The sequence below is a fragment of the Podarcis vaucheri genome, assembly GCF_965113315.1.
Source record: "Podarcis vaucheri genome assembly, chromosome: 6".
NCBI classification, from domain to species: Eukaryota; Metazoa; Chordata; class Lepidosauria; order Squamata; family Lacertidae; genus Podarcis; species Podarcis vaucheri.
This window is the reverse complement of record NC_138764.1, coordinates 14,447,936-14,460,741: the sequence shown is the minus strand read 5'-3', so window position 1 is coordinate 14,460,741 and position 12,806 is coordinate 14,447,936. Positions and strand designations below refer to the sequence as shown.

Below are 12,806 nucleotides of genomic sequence, written 5' to 3'. Positions count from 1 at the left end.
GAGTAAGAGAACAAGAAGAACATACATTTAGAGAAGATTGGAAAACGTTTATTGAATATATGGGAAATAATTGTGTACAGCTGAAAACCCTGGCAGCATTAAGATAAAATCAACAGTGTAAACAAGTTTTGATTGACGTAATAACGGAACACTGAATGGTTTAGTTTATGTAAAATATGCAGGGTTTTATGATATGCAAAATGAAGCATGGAAAGGGAAGTAGGAAAGTCATTGATATCTTAAGGATGTTCAATGAGTATTTTAAATTGTAAAATGGAAAATTTAATAAAAATTGTATAAAAGAGAGAGAGGGAGGATGGGGGAGCTGGGCGCAGTTACTTGGGCACAAATGCCTTGCCTGGACTGCTTGAATGGTCAGGATCCTGTGTGGTGCTACCCCCAGTGGGAGTTCCATCCTTGGGTTTCTCTCTAGTTTGCATCAGGGCAGAGGTGGCAAGAGGCCCTCGATTTGGCAAAGGGTCCGTGGTTCTCTGTGTCCCGGGAAGAACCTCTTTCCTTGCCTCTCTGCAGAGTCAGGCAATGCGCATTGTCCGAACCGTGGGGCAAGCGTTTGAGGTCTGCCACAAGCTGAGTCTGCAGCACACTCACCAGAACGCGGACGGCCAAGAGGACAGCCAGAGCGAGAAGGGCAGAGAAGACCCGGAGGCGCCAGGTGCGTGGGCAAGGGCAAAGAGGCTGCTGCTGGCACCCTCAGTCTGGGTGTTCCTCCTCCTCAGACTAAGTCCTGGAGAGAATCGCGCTCTTCTCAGGGCTGCCAGAAACCACCGTGATGAGGAAAGTTGCACTTGGCAAAGTTTGAGAAACTCCCTCTCCCTCCGACGCCGTGTTGAGAGGGTGTACAGAGCAAACATCCGGCCCCATTCTGTCAGGGACTGGGCAGAGGAGGAACGGTGGAGACTGCCTCCCCGGCCTGACCCTTCCAGAGAAGAAGAAGGCAGTTCAGAATTACAACAGGGGTTTGAGGGAGGTCACAGGTCAGGGGAAGATGAGGGGGAAAATTGGGAAATAATGGGAGAGGAAGAAGTACCAAAGGGGTGACAGCTGATGGACTCAGTGTCTTTAGAAAGCATTCCAGACCACCCTCTCCCAGAACCTGGCAAGCCTTGAGAGTAGGAGAGCAAAGAGCTCAAAGGCGGAGGGCACTTGTCAGCACCCGTAGCTGTGACACATGAGAGAAGAACAGGGGTGGACACTCACTTGGGGCAACACCATGATTCCAAGCGGCTCCATTCCCAAGCCTTTCTCTGTGAATATTGAATAAAAACCAGTTGGTAAGAACTTTCCCTTCCCTTATCTGTTCCTGGCGTCCTGCCATGGGGGTTGGGTCTTCTGCCGCCTGACGCATCCCCCCCACAACCCACTGCCTGACCCTTGGCAAGCAGGCCACCAGAAGCCTCCACCAGCCCCCTTGACCCTTAGAGGAGAAGCTTACGGACTTCCTTCCATTTTCTACCACGAGTTTTCGGGTATAATTCCCTCCTCCTCCACCCCGCCCTCACGGCGCCCTTTGTTTTCTCCTAGCATTGCCTGAAGCAGAGCCGGTTGTCGCCGCTGAGGAAACGGACATTGATGCCGTGGACTCTGGGCTGCCGGGGAGGCACCACTTGGAGTTCAACAGGGGAGTGACGGACCTTGATGCTGTCGGGGGAGAGCTGCCTGGCCTGCTTTGCACCAAGGTACGTTCATCTTGAGGGACGCGGGTGGCACTGTGGGTTAAACCACAGAGCCTAGGACTTGCCGATCAGAAGGTCGCGGTTCGAATCCCCGCAACAGGGTGAGCTCCCGTCGCTCGGTCCCTGCTCCTGCCAACCTAGCAGTTCGAAAGCACGTCAAAGTGCAAGTAGATAAATAGGTACCGCTCCGGCGGGAAGGTAAACGGCGTTTCCGTGCGCTGCTCTGGTTCGCCAGAAGCGGCTTAGTCATTCTGGCCACATGACCCGGAAGCTGTACGCCGGCTCCCTCGGCCAATAACGCGAGAGGAGCACTGCAACCCCAGAGTCGGTCACAACTGGACCTAATGGTCAGAGGTCCCTTTACCTTTACCCTTACAGTCATGGGGAACATGACTGCAGCCTACGGAAATCTGTTGGCTCCCATTCCGTAGAACCAGGAGTCTGTGAAAGAGCAGGCTGCAGCCACAGCACAGGAGCAGAAGAGAGGCCTGCAGAGCAAATTTCCCAAGCCTAAGAGTCATCTCAGGGGGTGGGGCAAGACCCACATTTCTGTGGAACTAATCTGGGGGGGCGGGTTGATCATTCTTGCCTTAGATATGGCAAATCAAAGCAACTCTGTGGTGTCTTCCCCCAGTGGGACTGAGGTCCAGCGCCGAGGGCCTTCTGGCGGTTCCCTCACTGTGAGCAGCCAAGTTACAGGGAACCAGGCAGAGGGCCTTCTCGGTAGTGGCACCCACCCTATGGAACGCCCTCCCATCAGATGTCAAAGAGAACAACAACTACCAGACTTTTAGAAGACATCTGAAGGCAGCCCTCTTTAGGGAAGCTTTTAATATTTAGTAGATGATTGTATTTTAATATTCTGTTGGAAGCCGCCCAGAGTAGCTGGGGAAACCCAGCCAGATGGGCGGGGTATAAATAATAAATTGTTGTTATTGTTATTGTTGTTGTTGATTCCCTGCAGCTTGTTTGTCTTTTTCAGGGCTTGCTCCACAACGAGGACATCCTGACGGCTTCCCCCGAGATGCTGCTCCCGTCTTCTGCCCAGCTATCTGAGCCAGGGACCCCTCTCTCTGCTCACCACCAAAGGCAGCTTTTGCAGCAGCTCTTGCAGCAACAGACGCAGCAGACGCAAGTGGCCGTGTCCCAGGTTGTTACCTCTGTTCTGCGGGAGGGAAGAGCACAAAGGGATCCACGGGGCAGAGCCGGTGCATGAAATGCTCCTGTCCTAGAAAAGACCAGATGCCTTAAAGGGCCAGTGGCTGGTGTTATGAGACAGATGCCCTATTGGGTCCCCATGACTCTGTGTGGTGTAATGGTTAAGAGCAGTGGACTCGTAATCTGGTGAACCGGGTTCGATTCCCTGCTCCTCCACATGCAGCTGCGGGGTGACCTTGGGCCAGTCACACTTCTTTGAAGTTTCTCAGCCCCACTCACCTCCCAGAGTGTTTGTTGTGGGGGAAGAAGGGAAAGGAGAATGTTAGCCGCTTTGAGACTCCTGAAGGGGAGTGAAAGGCGGGATATCAAATCCAAACTCCTCTTCTTCTCACTCGCTCTCCTGCATTTTTTTTTTTATTGCTCGTTCAGTGTTTCCACGGAATGTTGCTCAGGAGTCTGTTCCTCATTCCTAGCTATTTTTAATTCTGCCTGCTATCTCAGCACGGCTTCCGACAGTTATCTTGGCTTTCAATGATCGCCAGAATGCTGCTGTCGCCTGGTTCTCCCTCTTTGCCCCAGCTCATTCTCCCTCAGTTCAGTCTGGCACCTCCAACTGCTTATCCTGCCTAATTGGATGTCTCATCACAATTTCAAACTCAAGATCTTTTCTCCTAAGCCTTCCTCTGCTCAGTAGCAATGACCACAGCTTCCTCTGTTGTCCAGGCACCAAGCCTCGAGTTCAGCTTTGAAAGCTCCCTCTCTCTGGCTCTCAGCATTGCTCAGTGCCCATCACGTTTCTCCTCCCTGTGCCATGTTGTGAAAATCCACTTTTCCTGGGCGCATTTTCCACCCACTCTTTCGAAACTGGTGGTGCTGTGGGTTAAACCACAGAGCCTAGGGCTTGCCGATCAGAAGGTCGGCGGTTCGAATCTCCGCGACAGGGTGAGCTCCCGTTGCTCGGTCCCAGCTCCTGCCCACCTAGCAGTTCGAAAGCACGTCAAAGTGCAAGTAAATAGGTACCGCTCTGGCAGGAAGGTAAACGGCATTTCCGTGCGCTGCTCTGGTTCACCTTAAGTGGCTTAGTCATGCTGGCCACATGACCCGGAAGCTGTACACTGGCTCCCTCAGCCAGTAAAGCGAGATGAGTGCCGCAACCCCAGAGTCGTCCGCGACTGGACCTAATGGTCAGGGGTCCCTTTACCTTTAGCAGTTTTGTGACGGCCTAGCAAGTGTGTGCCTACATGGGTGCAGAGTGTCTTCCGAGAAGATTTCCCTTTGCTTCCTTCCCCGCTTCCTCTGAGCCTCTGCATCTCACCTGAGTCTTCCTTTATCTCCGTTCCTGCAGGTGCACTTGTTGAAGGACCAGCTGGCAACAGAGGCCGCTGCCCGCCTTGAGGCCCAAGCCCGAGTGCATCAGCTCCTGCTGCAGAATAAGGACCTCCTGAACCATATTTCGCTTCTGGTGAAGCAGGTGCAAGAACTAGAGGCAAAGCTGTTGGGATCCAACCCCAGTAAGAGCTCCTCTTCCTCCATATTCCTCCTCCTTTTCCATTCTCCCGCTTCTCCTTAACGCTTAGAGCAAGATTTCCATCTGACAGTTGCTCTTCCGACTTCGTGCTTACCATCGCAGTGACGCTGCGAGCAGGGGCGGAGGAAGGGGGGGCGGTGGGGGCGGGCCGCCCCGGGTGTCGGCACTGAGGGGGGTGACAAAAGGCCGGGCGGCACTCACCGTGGGGCCTGCAGCAGCACGCCTGAGCCACCTGTCTCTCCCGGAAGTAACGCGATGGCTTGGACGCCCGCAGGCTCCACTCTGCCCCAAACAGTCCGCCCGCTGCCTCCCCCTCCGGTATAGGGCAACTGAGTAGGAGGAGGCAGGCAGACTTCTCGAGGCCCCACGGAGCATCCTGCTCAGGCTTGCCCCGCCCCACGGGCAGCTGCCCCCCCCAGCATAGCTGTCAACCGTCCCTTATTTGGTGGGAGACTCCCTTATCCCAGTGCCGTGTCCCGCTGCTGTCCTGGATTGATGGTGTCCCTTAAATTTCCCGGGTTTCACACTCGCCCGGCAAGCAGCGGCTCAGGGTCCTCCGCCGCGAGAGAGCACGCACACGAGCTGCCGCATCTCCGTCTTTCCCTTTTCCCCTTCAGGGGGAGGAGACAGGTGGTGGCGGGTGGGCAGGCAGCCCCTCTCTTGTGAGACTTCCGCCGCGCTGCCAGGGGAAGCTGGAGGTGGCTGAGGAGGCGGCCTGAGGGAGGAGGAAGAGGAGGGGATGGGGAGGGACGCAGAAGGGCGGCGCTTCAGCGGCCACTGCGGCGCCGCAACCGCCTCATGCTGGGCTCGTGGGCGAGAGTCTCTCTTCCTCCTTCCCCCTCTCTCTCTGGGGTAGGGAAGGGCCAGTGGAACTCCTCGCGCCAGGACGATGGCAGCCCCGACGTGCATAAGCTAAGCAAAATCCCTTATTTTGGCTGCTGGTCCCTTATTTTCAAATCTAAGTTGACAGCTATGGCCCCTAGGCGCAGGGCACACGCGCCACCCCAGGCGCCCAATCGGCTTGCTCCGCCGCTGACTGTGAGGCAAGGATTTTCCCCGATCTGTTCATTAAAATATTTATATATTGTTTTCCCGGTTGCTAAAAGCAGTTTGCAAGGGAATCAAAGCTAAACAAATCAGAACGCGTAAGCAAAATCCCACAGGAAGATGTCACCCAAAATCCAACCTAAAGAAACATGTATTTTCTAGCCCATATAAAATGAAAATGTGGGGTTAGCCTGTACCAATAGAGGGAGTCTGTAAAGCACCAAGAAGGGTGGTGTTCTCAAATACTGACTGTCCGGCTGACTTGACTTTCACAAGCCTCATGGGACATTCTCACCAGCTCCCCAAAGGTGGCCATGGGAGGGACATATTCTCTCCATTGGGCAAGATTCTCCCATGTTTCAGGCTCTCACGCCATGGACCCAGCAGCAAGCTATTTCCCTTGTGTTGGACAGTCTCCTCCACTTGGCTGCCCCAGTGTTCATCCCTAACTCTAGATCATTAATGAACAAGTTAAGAAGCACAGGTCCAGATCCTTGGGGAAACTCCAATTTCTACATCCCTCTGTAGGGAGAACTGTCAATTTCCCCCCTGCTCTATATTTTCTGTTGCTTAGCCAGTTGCTGACCACAGGTAGCGCTGTGGTCTAAACCACTGAGCCTCTCGGGCTTGTCGATCAGAAGGTCAGCGGTTTGAATCCCCACGACGGAGTGAGCACCCGTTGCTCGGTCCCAGCTCCTGCCAACCTAGCAGTTCGAAAGCACACCAGTGCAAGTAGATAAATAGGTATTGCTGTGACGGAAGGTAAATGGCATTTCCGTGCACTCTGGTTTCCGCCACAGTGTCCCGTTATGCCAGAAGTGGTTTAGTCCTGCTGGCCACATGACCCAGAAAGCTGTCTGTGACAAACGCCGGCTTCCTCGGCCTGAAAGCTTGATGAGCACTGCAACCCGATAGTCGCCTTTGACTGGACTTAACCGTCCAGGGGTCCTTTTACCTTTGTTTACCTTTTTTTACATGACATTTGCTGCCAGCCTAGAGCATCTCCGGCCTGAGCCTCCCTCTCTCCCATCAGGCAGACTGGATCATTGGCGTGACGCTGCTTCTTCTCTCTTTGTCTTTCAGGAGGCTCTCGAGACAGCTTGCTGGAAATCACCTTCCGCCCCGGCGGGCTGCCCGTTCTGTGTGACCCCAGCACCCCTCTGCCCGAAGACACTCGCCCCCTCCAGCTCCACCCCAGCTTCTCCAACGCTGCCAACTCTCTGGCCAGCCCCTTAGGTAGGAGTGACTGCCTGGCGAAGCTGGAATGTTTCTGCTTCCTCCCAGGCGACGGCCCTCCCTTGGGCAGCTTGGAGCTCCTCAAGTTCCGTGAGTCGGGGATCGGCTCCGAGTTCGAGTCCAGCACGGACAACAGCGAGGAGTGGGACTCGTGGGGCCAGGAGGCCTCGCTCCGTCTGCTCAGTGTCCTCAACAAGCAGGGCCTGGGAGATAGCTTGGAAGAAGAGGTTGCCATTTAAGAAGAGGCAGAGATCTCAGGCCCGTGGCAAGCGACAGGGGAGGAGAGCGTGGGGGGGGGGCGGCTCAGGCCTCCTTGCAAACAGGCCGGAGAAGGCCTGCTTCTTTGTTTTTCTGTGTCTTGGTACCTGGAAGTCAGGAGTAGGGTGGTGGTTTTCCTCCTGAAGGCAAGAGCCGCTTTCCGGGGCGCCCAAAGGTCTCAGGAATTGTTTTCATTTATTTATAGATGTATTTTAATGCCATATTGCACCACCAAAAAGGGATACTGGGTGCAAATGACAGCATCTTGAGGATCCTCAACTTTCTTTTAGAAAAGCTAAAAAGGTGTCAGCAGTTCCTGGTGAAGCCTTAAAAAGCCAGCAGTGAGAGTGTGCAAGGTTGCCAGTGTCGCTTCATAACACTCCCCCCACCCACCCAAAGACCTATTAGATGCTGGATAAATTATGCAAATCTAGCAAGGACCTGCAAGTTGGCCTCTTTTGCATCATGCATACAGGTGGCAGAATTCAGAGGGGCCTTTTGTGTACCTAGTGGGTTAGATTCGGCTACTGAGTCGCATCCGCAAAAGCCCTGCAGGGGGATTTCCCCTCCTCCTCCCTTGCTGCCTCCCGTACTTAGGATAATCCCTAGTCAGCTTCCAGACAGGACCAATAGCCTTACGTTTCTGCAAACCTCTGAAAGAAACAGTTCAATTATGACAGGGGTTGTCTGTGGGTAAATGATCGAACCTTGGTTGGAATTGGTATTAGAACTGTGGGCCTGATAACTTCTTCTACAGTTTTTGAACCCCGTTGACATTCTTGACACGGCAGCCTCATTTCCAGACGCTCAAGTCGTCCTCTTTTGTCGTAACTCTGGCACCTTAGTCCCCCGAGCGTATAACTGCAGGAACGCAGGAGCGGTTCCTTATGGAAGCAACTCCACAAAAGAGGCCTGTGTGTCTGAAAGCTCAGGCTGCCTCTGCGTTCGTCCCAAAAATCTCCTAGACGAGTCAGAGCTACAGTTGCACTTGGAACTGGGCACGAGAAAAGTTAGAATTTCTTTGTCTAAACTCAGAAAACGGCTCAGTTCTTTCTAAGCAAGTGTGTGGAATAGATGTTTGAGAGGCAGAGCAAAGAGTATGTATGTTCCTCTCTAGCTTGGATTTGAATCTGAGCCAGGGAAGAACTTTTGGGGGGGTTACAATGTGTGTTTTGTATGGAGGCAAGCGTTATATACACTTTGCTGTATTTGTTCTCTGAGATGCACTCAGGCAATGCTTGGAGTCATCGGTAGTTAAGCGTTCCATTGGCTCCATGTTGTGATTGTCCTTTGGGAAGCAGCATCTCAGCCCTGGCCTTCCATTGGCCAGGTTGTTTTCCCCACGTGAGACATGGCCTTTCCTGCCCTGCTTTCTCTTTTGTGGCTTTCTGAGGGATAGGGCGAGCGGCATACTGCAAGCGAGAGGTCCAGACTTTTTAGTTATAACTAAAGACACAAAAGAATCCTAAAGGAGCTTCTGTGTTCAGAATAGGTAAAGGTAAAGGGACCCCTGACCATTAGGTCCAGTCGTGGCCGACTTTGGGGTTGCGGCGCTCATCTCGCTTTATTGGGCGAGGGAGCCGGCGTACAGCTTCTGGGTCATGTGGCCAGCATGACTAAGCCGCTTCTGGCAAACCAGAGCAGCACACAGAAACGCCATTTACCTTATCGCCAGAGCGGAACCTATTTATCTACTTGCACTTTGACGTGCTTTCGAACTGCAAGGTTGGCAGGAGCTGGGACCGAGCAACGGGAGCTCACCCCGTCACGGGGATTTGAACCGCTGACCTTCTGATCGGCAAGTCCTAGGCTCTGTGGTTTAACCCACAGCACCACCCGCGTCCCTGCAAAATGGACTTCTCACTTTCAGGGAGCTGTTGAGTAAAACAACAGGGCAGTTTCTTAAGGGTCCCTGCGCAGCATAAACCGAACTAGAACTCAGTCATGCAAGACAGCAAGGCAGCATTTCACTCTCTGAGGACTGGCCCAGATTGTAACAGGCAGCTAGAAGAAGTATCAGTGCCCCTCTTCCTTCCAGCTCTTACCCTGACCAGAAGCTGCAGCAAAGGTGGTGCAGAGATCCCTGGTGCCCTCTTAATACTGCATCATGTGCTCAGAAACATTATGGGGCTGTTGGGCTTTTGCTCAGTTTGACCTTTCCTTAGGTGTTTCCATAGCTCGAATTTTGTTCTATTTTCCTGCTGCCGCTGCAGACTTTGCCATTATTTAATTTGCAGGCTGTTGCCTAGGTTTGTGAGGAACAACCGCTTCCGGCCTTCCCTGTTGGGGAGCATAAGGAAGATTTACAATTAATATTGGAGGAACTGCAACGATGAACAGGGAGGGGGGAGATACAACTGCACAGGGAGGCATGTTGCATTTAACTGCTGTGCAGTTCTTATTTAAGCAAATTGGATTTTTTAAATAATAATAAAAATTCCATGGGTGATTTTTATGCAAAACTACTGAAGATAGATTTGAGAAATGCAGTTTTCACTTAACATCCACAGGATTCCACCTGCGTCTTCAAGACCAGATCTTTCTTTTGCGGCTGCTCTCCACCCTTTCCTTCCACCCCTGGTTCAGAAAAAGCAATGCAAATGTGATAAGCCATTGAACAAGCTGCGTCCCTTCCCCTCTCTTGCGCAGCTTCAGCAAAGCTTTCTTGGTTTCCTGTGGCATATCCTGTGGAGGGAGGGAGCCCTCAAGCTACTGTTTCCTGGTCTGGATCTCACAGGAAACTGTGGCTTAGGAAAACAAGTGAAGTTTCCTGTGAGAGGGAAGCGGCACATGGCTCTCTTAGGTTGAGAAGCCACGGTTTATCTGACCAGGGTTGTTACATCCGGAGCTAGTTTATGTCTGCCACTTAAGAGCCAGTGTGGTGTAGTGGTTAAGAGCGGTGGACTCGTAATCTGGTGAACTGGGTTCGCTTCCCCACTCCTCCACATGCAGCTGCTGGGTGACCTTGGGCTAGTCACACTTCTCTGAAGTCTCTCAGCCTCACTCACCTCACAGAGTGTTTGTTGTGGGGGAGGAAGGGAAAGGAGATTGTTAGCCGCTTTGAGACTCCGTAGGGTAGTGATAAAGCAGGATATCAAATCCAAACTCTTCTTCTCTTCTTAACCCGGCGAGTTTGAAGCCAAATTATCTCCCCTGAGGAAGTCAGGCCCATTGTTTGCTCAGCAGTTTGGGCTTTCAGGGACGCAGCTCAGGAAGAAAGTGCCTTCGGGGTGAATTGAGAGGGAGGGCGTAGTCCTGCTGGTCTTGTTCAGGAAGAGGAAGGGAGCATCCGAGATACTTCTGTGTTTTGGCAAGAGCCATGAAGGGGCCAGGCTGTTGCTCTCAACTTAGGTCAGGCCCTGATATCCCAAGACTTTGCTGAAGACAGGAGGGGGGCATGAAAGTGGGAAGGGGGTGAGCTGGACTGTGCCAAATGAATGCTTTTCGAGATGGAATGAGTGTGTGTCGGTTGTAAGGGCAGGAAAGCACCTGGCATGGAGCAGCCAGGGCAGAGGTGCCAGCATGCCCAGCAACACTGGCAGATGCCTCAGGCAAGAAAATATAATTTGAAAAGGAAGGCACCTGATCGCAGTTCATGGGACAGCTCTCTCACAGCAGCCCAGACTGCTTAGAGCATGGGTAGGCAAACTAAGGCCTGGGGGCCGGATCTGGCCCAATCACTTTCTAAATCTGGCCCACGGGCGGTCCGGGAACCAGTGTGTTTTTACATGAGTAGAATGTGTCCTTTTACAGTGGTACCTCGGGTTACAGACGCTTCAGGTTGCAGACTCCACTAACCCAGAAATAGTACCTCGGGTTAAGAACTTCGCTTCAGGATGAGAACATAAATCGTGCTCCAGCGGCGCAGCGGGAGGCCCCATTAGCTAAACTAGTGCTTCAGGTTAAGAACGGTTTCAGGTTAAGAACAGACCTCCGGAACGAATTAAGTACTTAACCCGAGGTACCACCTGAGGTACCACTGTATTTAAAATGCACCTCTGGGTTATTTGTTGAGCCTTCCTGGTGTTTTTACATGAGTAGAATGAGTGCTTTTATTTAAAATGCATCACTGGGTTATTTGTGGGGAATTTGTTCAATTTTTCCCCCTCCCTCCAAAATATAGTCCAGCCCAACACAAGATCTGAGGGGGAGTGGACTGGCCCCCTGCTGAAAAAGTTTGCTGACCCCTGGCTTAGAGGGACTCTCAGAGGAAGGCCTTTCTCCATCTCCTGGCATTCCACAGATGGTTCCTTCATAAAGCCTCTTGGGAGTTTCCTCTGCATTTTTCCTTTCGTTCTCTCCTTTTGCAAAAAGCAGTGGGTGTTATGGAATTTCTTTCTCTGTAAGTGCACTTAAGCCCCGGCCGGTGGTGTTAGAGCTTCTTGGCTATTGCTAAATAAATCTTCCTTATTTCTAAAGCTGAACTGTCGTCTCTGCTTCCTTTGCTTTCCTTGTATCTTTTCACACTTCCCTCCTTTCTTCTCGATCACCTCGAGTGTTACAAGAAAGATGGCTGGTTTGTTCAGGGTTCCTTACAAGGAGTAGCACAGCAACCTTCAGTTAGAGAACAGGAACTCAAATTTAACACCCTGAGTCTGGAAAAGAGAAAAGGTCATGTAAAAATCTGTGGCTAACACTGGCAGGTCCCAAGGTAGGTTAAAGGTAAAGGTAAAGTGACCCCTGACCATTAGGTCCAGTCGTGACCGACTCTGGGGTTGCGGCGCTCATCTCGCTTTATTGGCCAAGGGAGCCGACATACAGCTTCCAGGTCATGTGGCCAGCATGACTAAGCCGCTTCTGGCGAACCAGAACAGCACACAGAAACACCGTTTACCTTCCCGCCAGAGCAGTACCTATTTATCTACTTGCACTTTGATGTGCTTTCGAACTGCTAGGTTGGCAGGAGCAGGGACTGAGCAACGGGAGCTCACCCCGTCGCCGGGATTCAAACCGCCGACCTTCTGATCAGCAAGTCCTAGGCTCTGTGGTTTAACCCACAGCGCCACCCGCGTCCCAAGGCAGGTTGTGCACAACCAAAGACTGTTTGCAGAGACCAAGTCCTATATTCCACCTCTCCTCCAAAGAACAATGGTTTGCAGAGAACAGCTGTGCCAGACAGGCATTGCACCGGTGCTGCCAGTCGGTCAGACCTTATGGGGCAGAAGGTTAGGGTGGAAAGCATCAACCCTAGTGGCATCTTAGCAGTCTAAACCTCTGGCACTCCCAAGTCTCATGTTGCATCATCAGCCAAGGAAAAAGAACCATAAACCTTTCCACTAGTGAGTCAGGGCTTTCCGTCCCACACTTTCTAGAAGCAGGTCTGTGTTTTCCAGGTCCAAGTCTGAGCACTCCCGCTCCCCCACCCACTGCAAAAGCCCACTTTTTAATGCTGAATTGGAACAAACTGAAATTTGGGGTTTCCCCAGATTGCTGTTTGCTCCAGTTTAGCAGCAAAGAGCAGCTTTTTGCAAGGCAAGTGCTGAGGTGAGGGGGCTCAGACGCAGTGCAGGCCTGTACCTAGAAATGCGGCGCAAAAGAAAGTCTGGATGAGCCCTCGGGCAGCTGTCCCGGACGAGAGTGTGCCTTGAGGTGTGCAGTAATGTTAGTGGTGTGTGCCATCCGGAATTATGGTGCTTGGGCTGTTCCCAACATCCTCACCAAATGGTCTGGGAGCTGTCCTGATTGTTCTTCTTTCCTTAGCAAAATGCACACCCGCCTCTACGACTGTGCACTCCTAGGTGGGGAAACCCTGTGAAAAGGCCACACTCGGAGGGCTACCGTAAGTAGCCGGAATGCTGTGCCTTTGAGGCCCTGGCTGACCGGTGAAAATTCAGCACAGTGATCCAAGAGCGTTAATAAAAGCTGCTGTCGAAGGACGTCAGTTG

General features: G+C 52.3%; 1 protein-coding gene and 1 long non-coding RNA gene across 4 annotated transcripts in view; one reads left to right on the top strand and one right to left on the bottom strand.

Moving 5' to 3' along the window:
- Window positions 1–12,806, bottom strand: part of LOC309533918 — a 69,805-nt gene that overhangs the window by 37,736 nt on the left and 19,263 nt on the right. The gene's annotated exons all lie outside the window — the stretch shown is intronic.
- LOC309533839 (carboxyl-terminal PDZ ligand of neuronal nitric oxide synthase protein-like) overlaps window positions 1–12,806 on the top strand; it is a 72,463-nt gene that overhangs the window by 45,730 nt on the left and 13,927 nt on the right. For 2 of the 3 annotated variants that reach the window (XM_082225474.1, XM_082225475.1), the window contains 5 exons: window positions 532–673; window positions 1,543–1,697; window positions 2,677–2,844; window positions 4,198–4,363; window positions 6,511–6,663. In XM_082225474.1, coding sequence (XP_082081600.1) covers window positions 532–673; window positions 1,543–1,697; window positions 2,677–2,844; window positions 4,198–4,363; window positions 6,511–6,663 — 784 coding nt within the window. Of the gene's footprint in view, window positions 1–531; window positions 674–1,542; window positions 1,698–2,676; window positions 2,845–4,197; window positions 4,364–6,510; window positions 11,346–12,806 lie in introns of those variants that run through there. The other variant, XM_082225476.1, reaches the window with a different exon arrangement.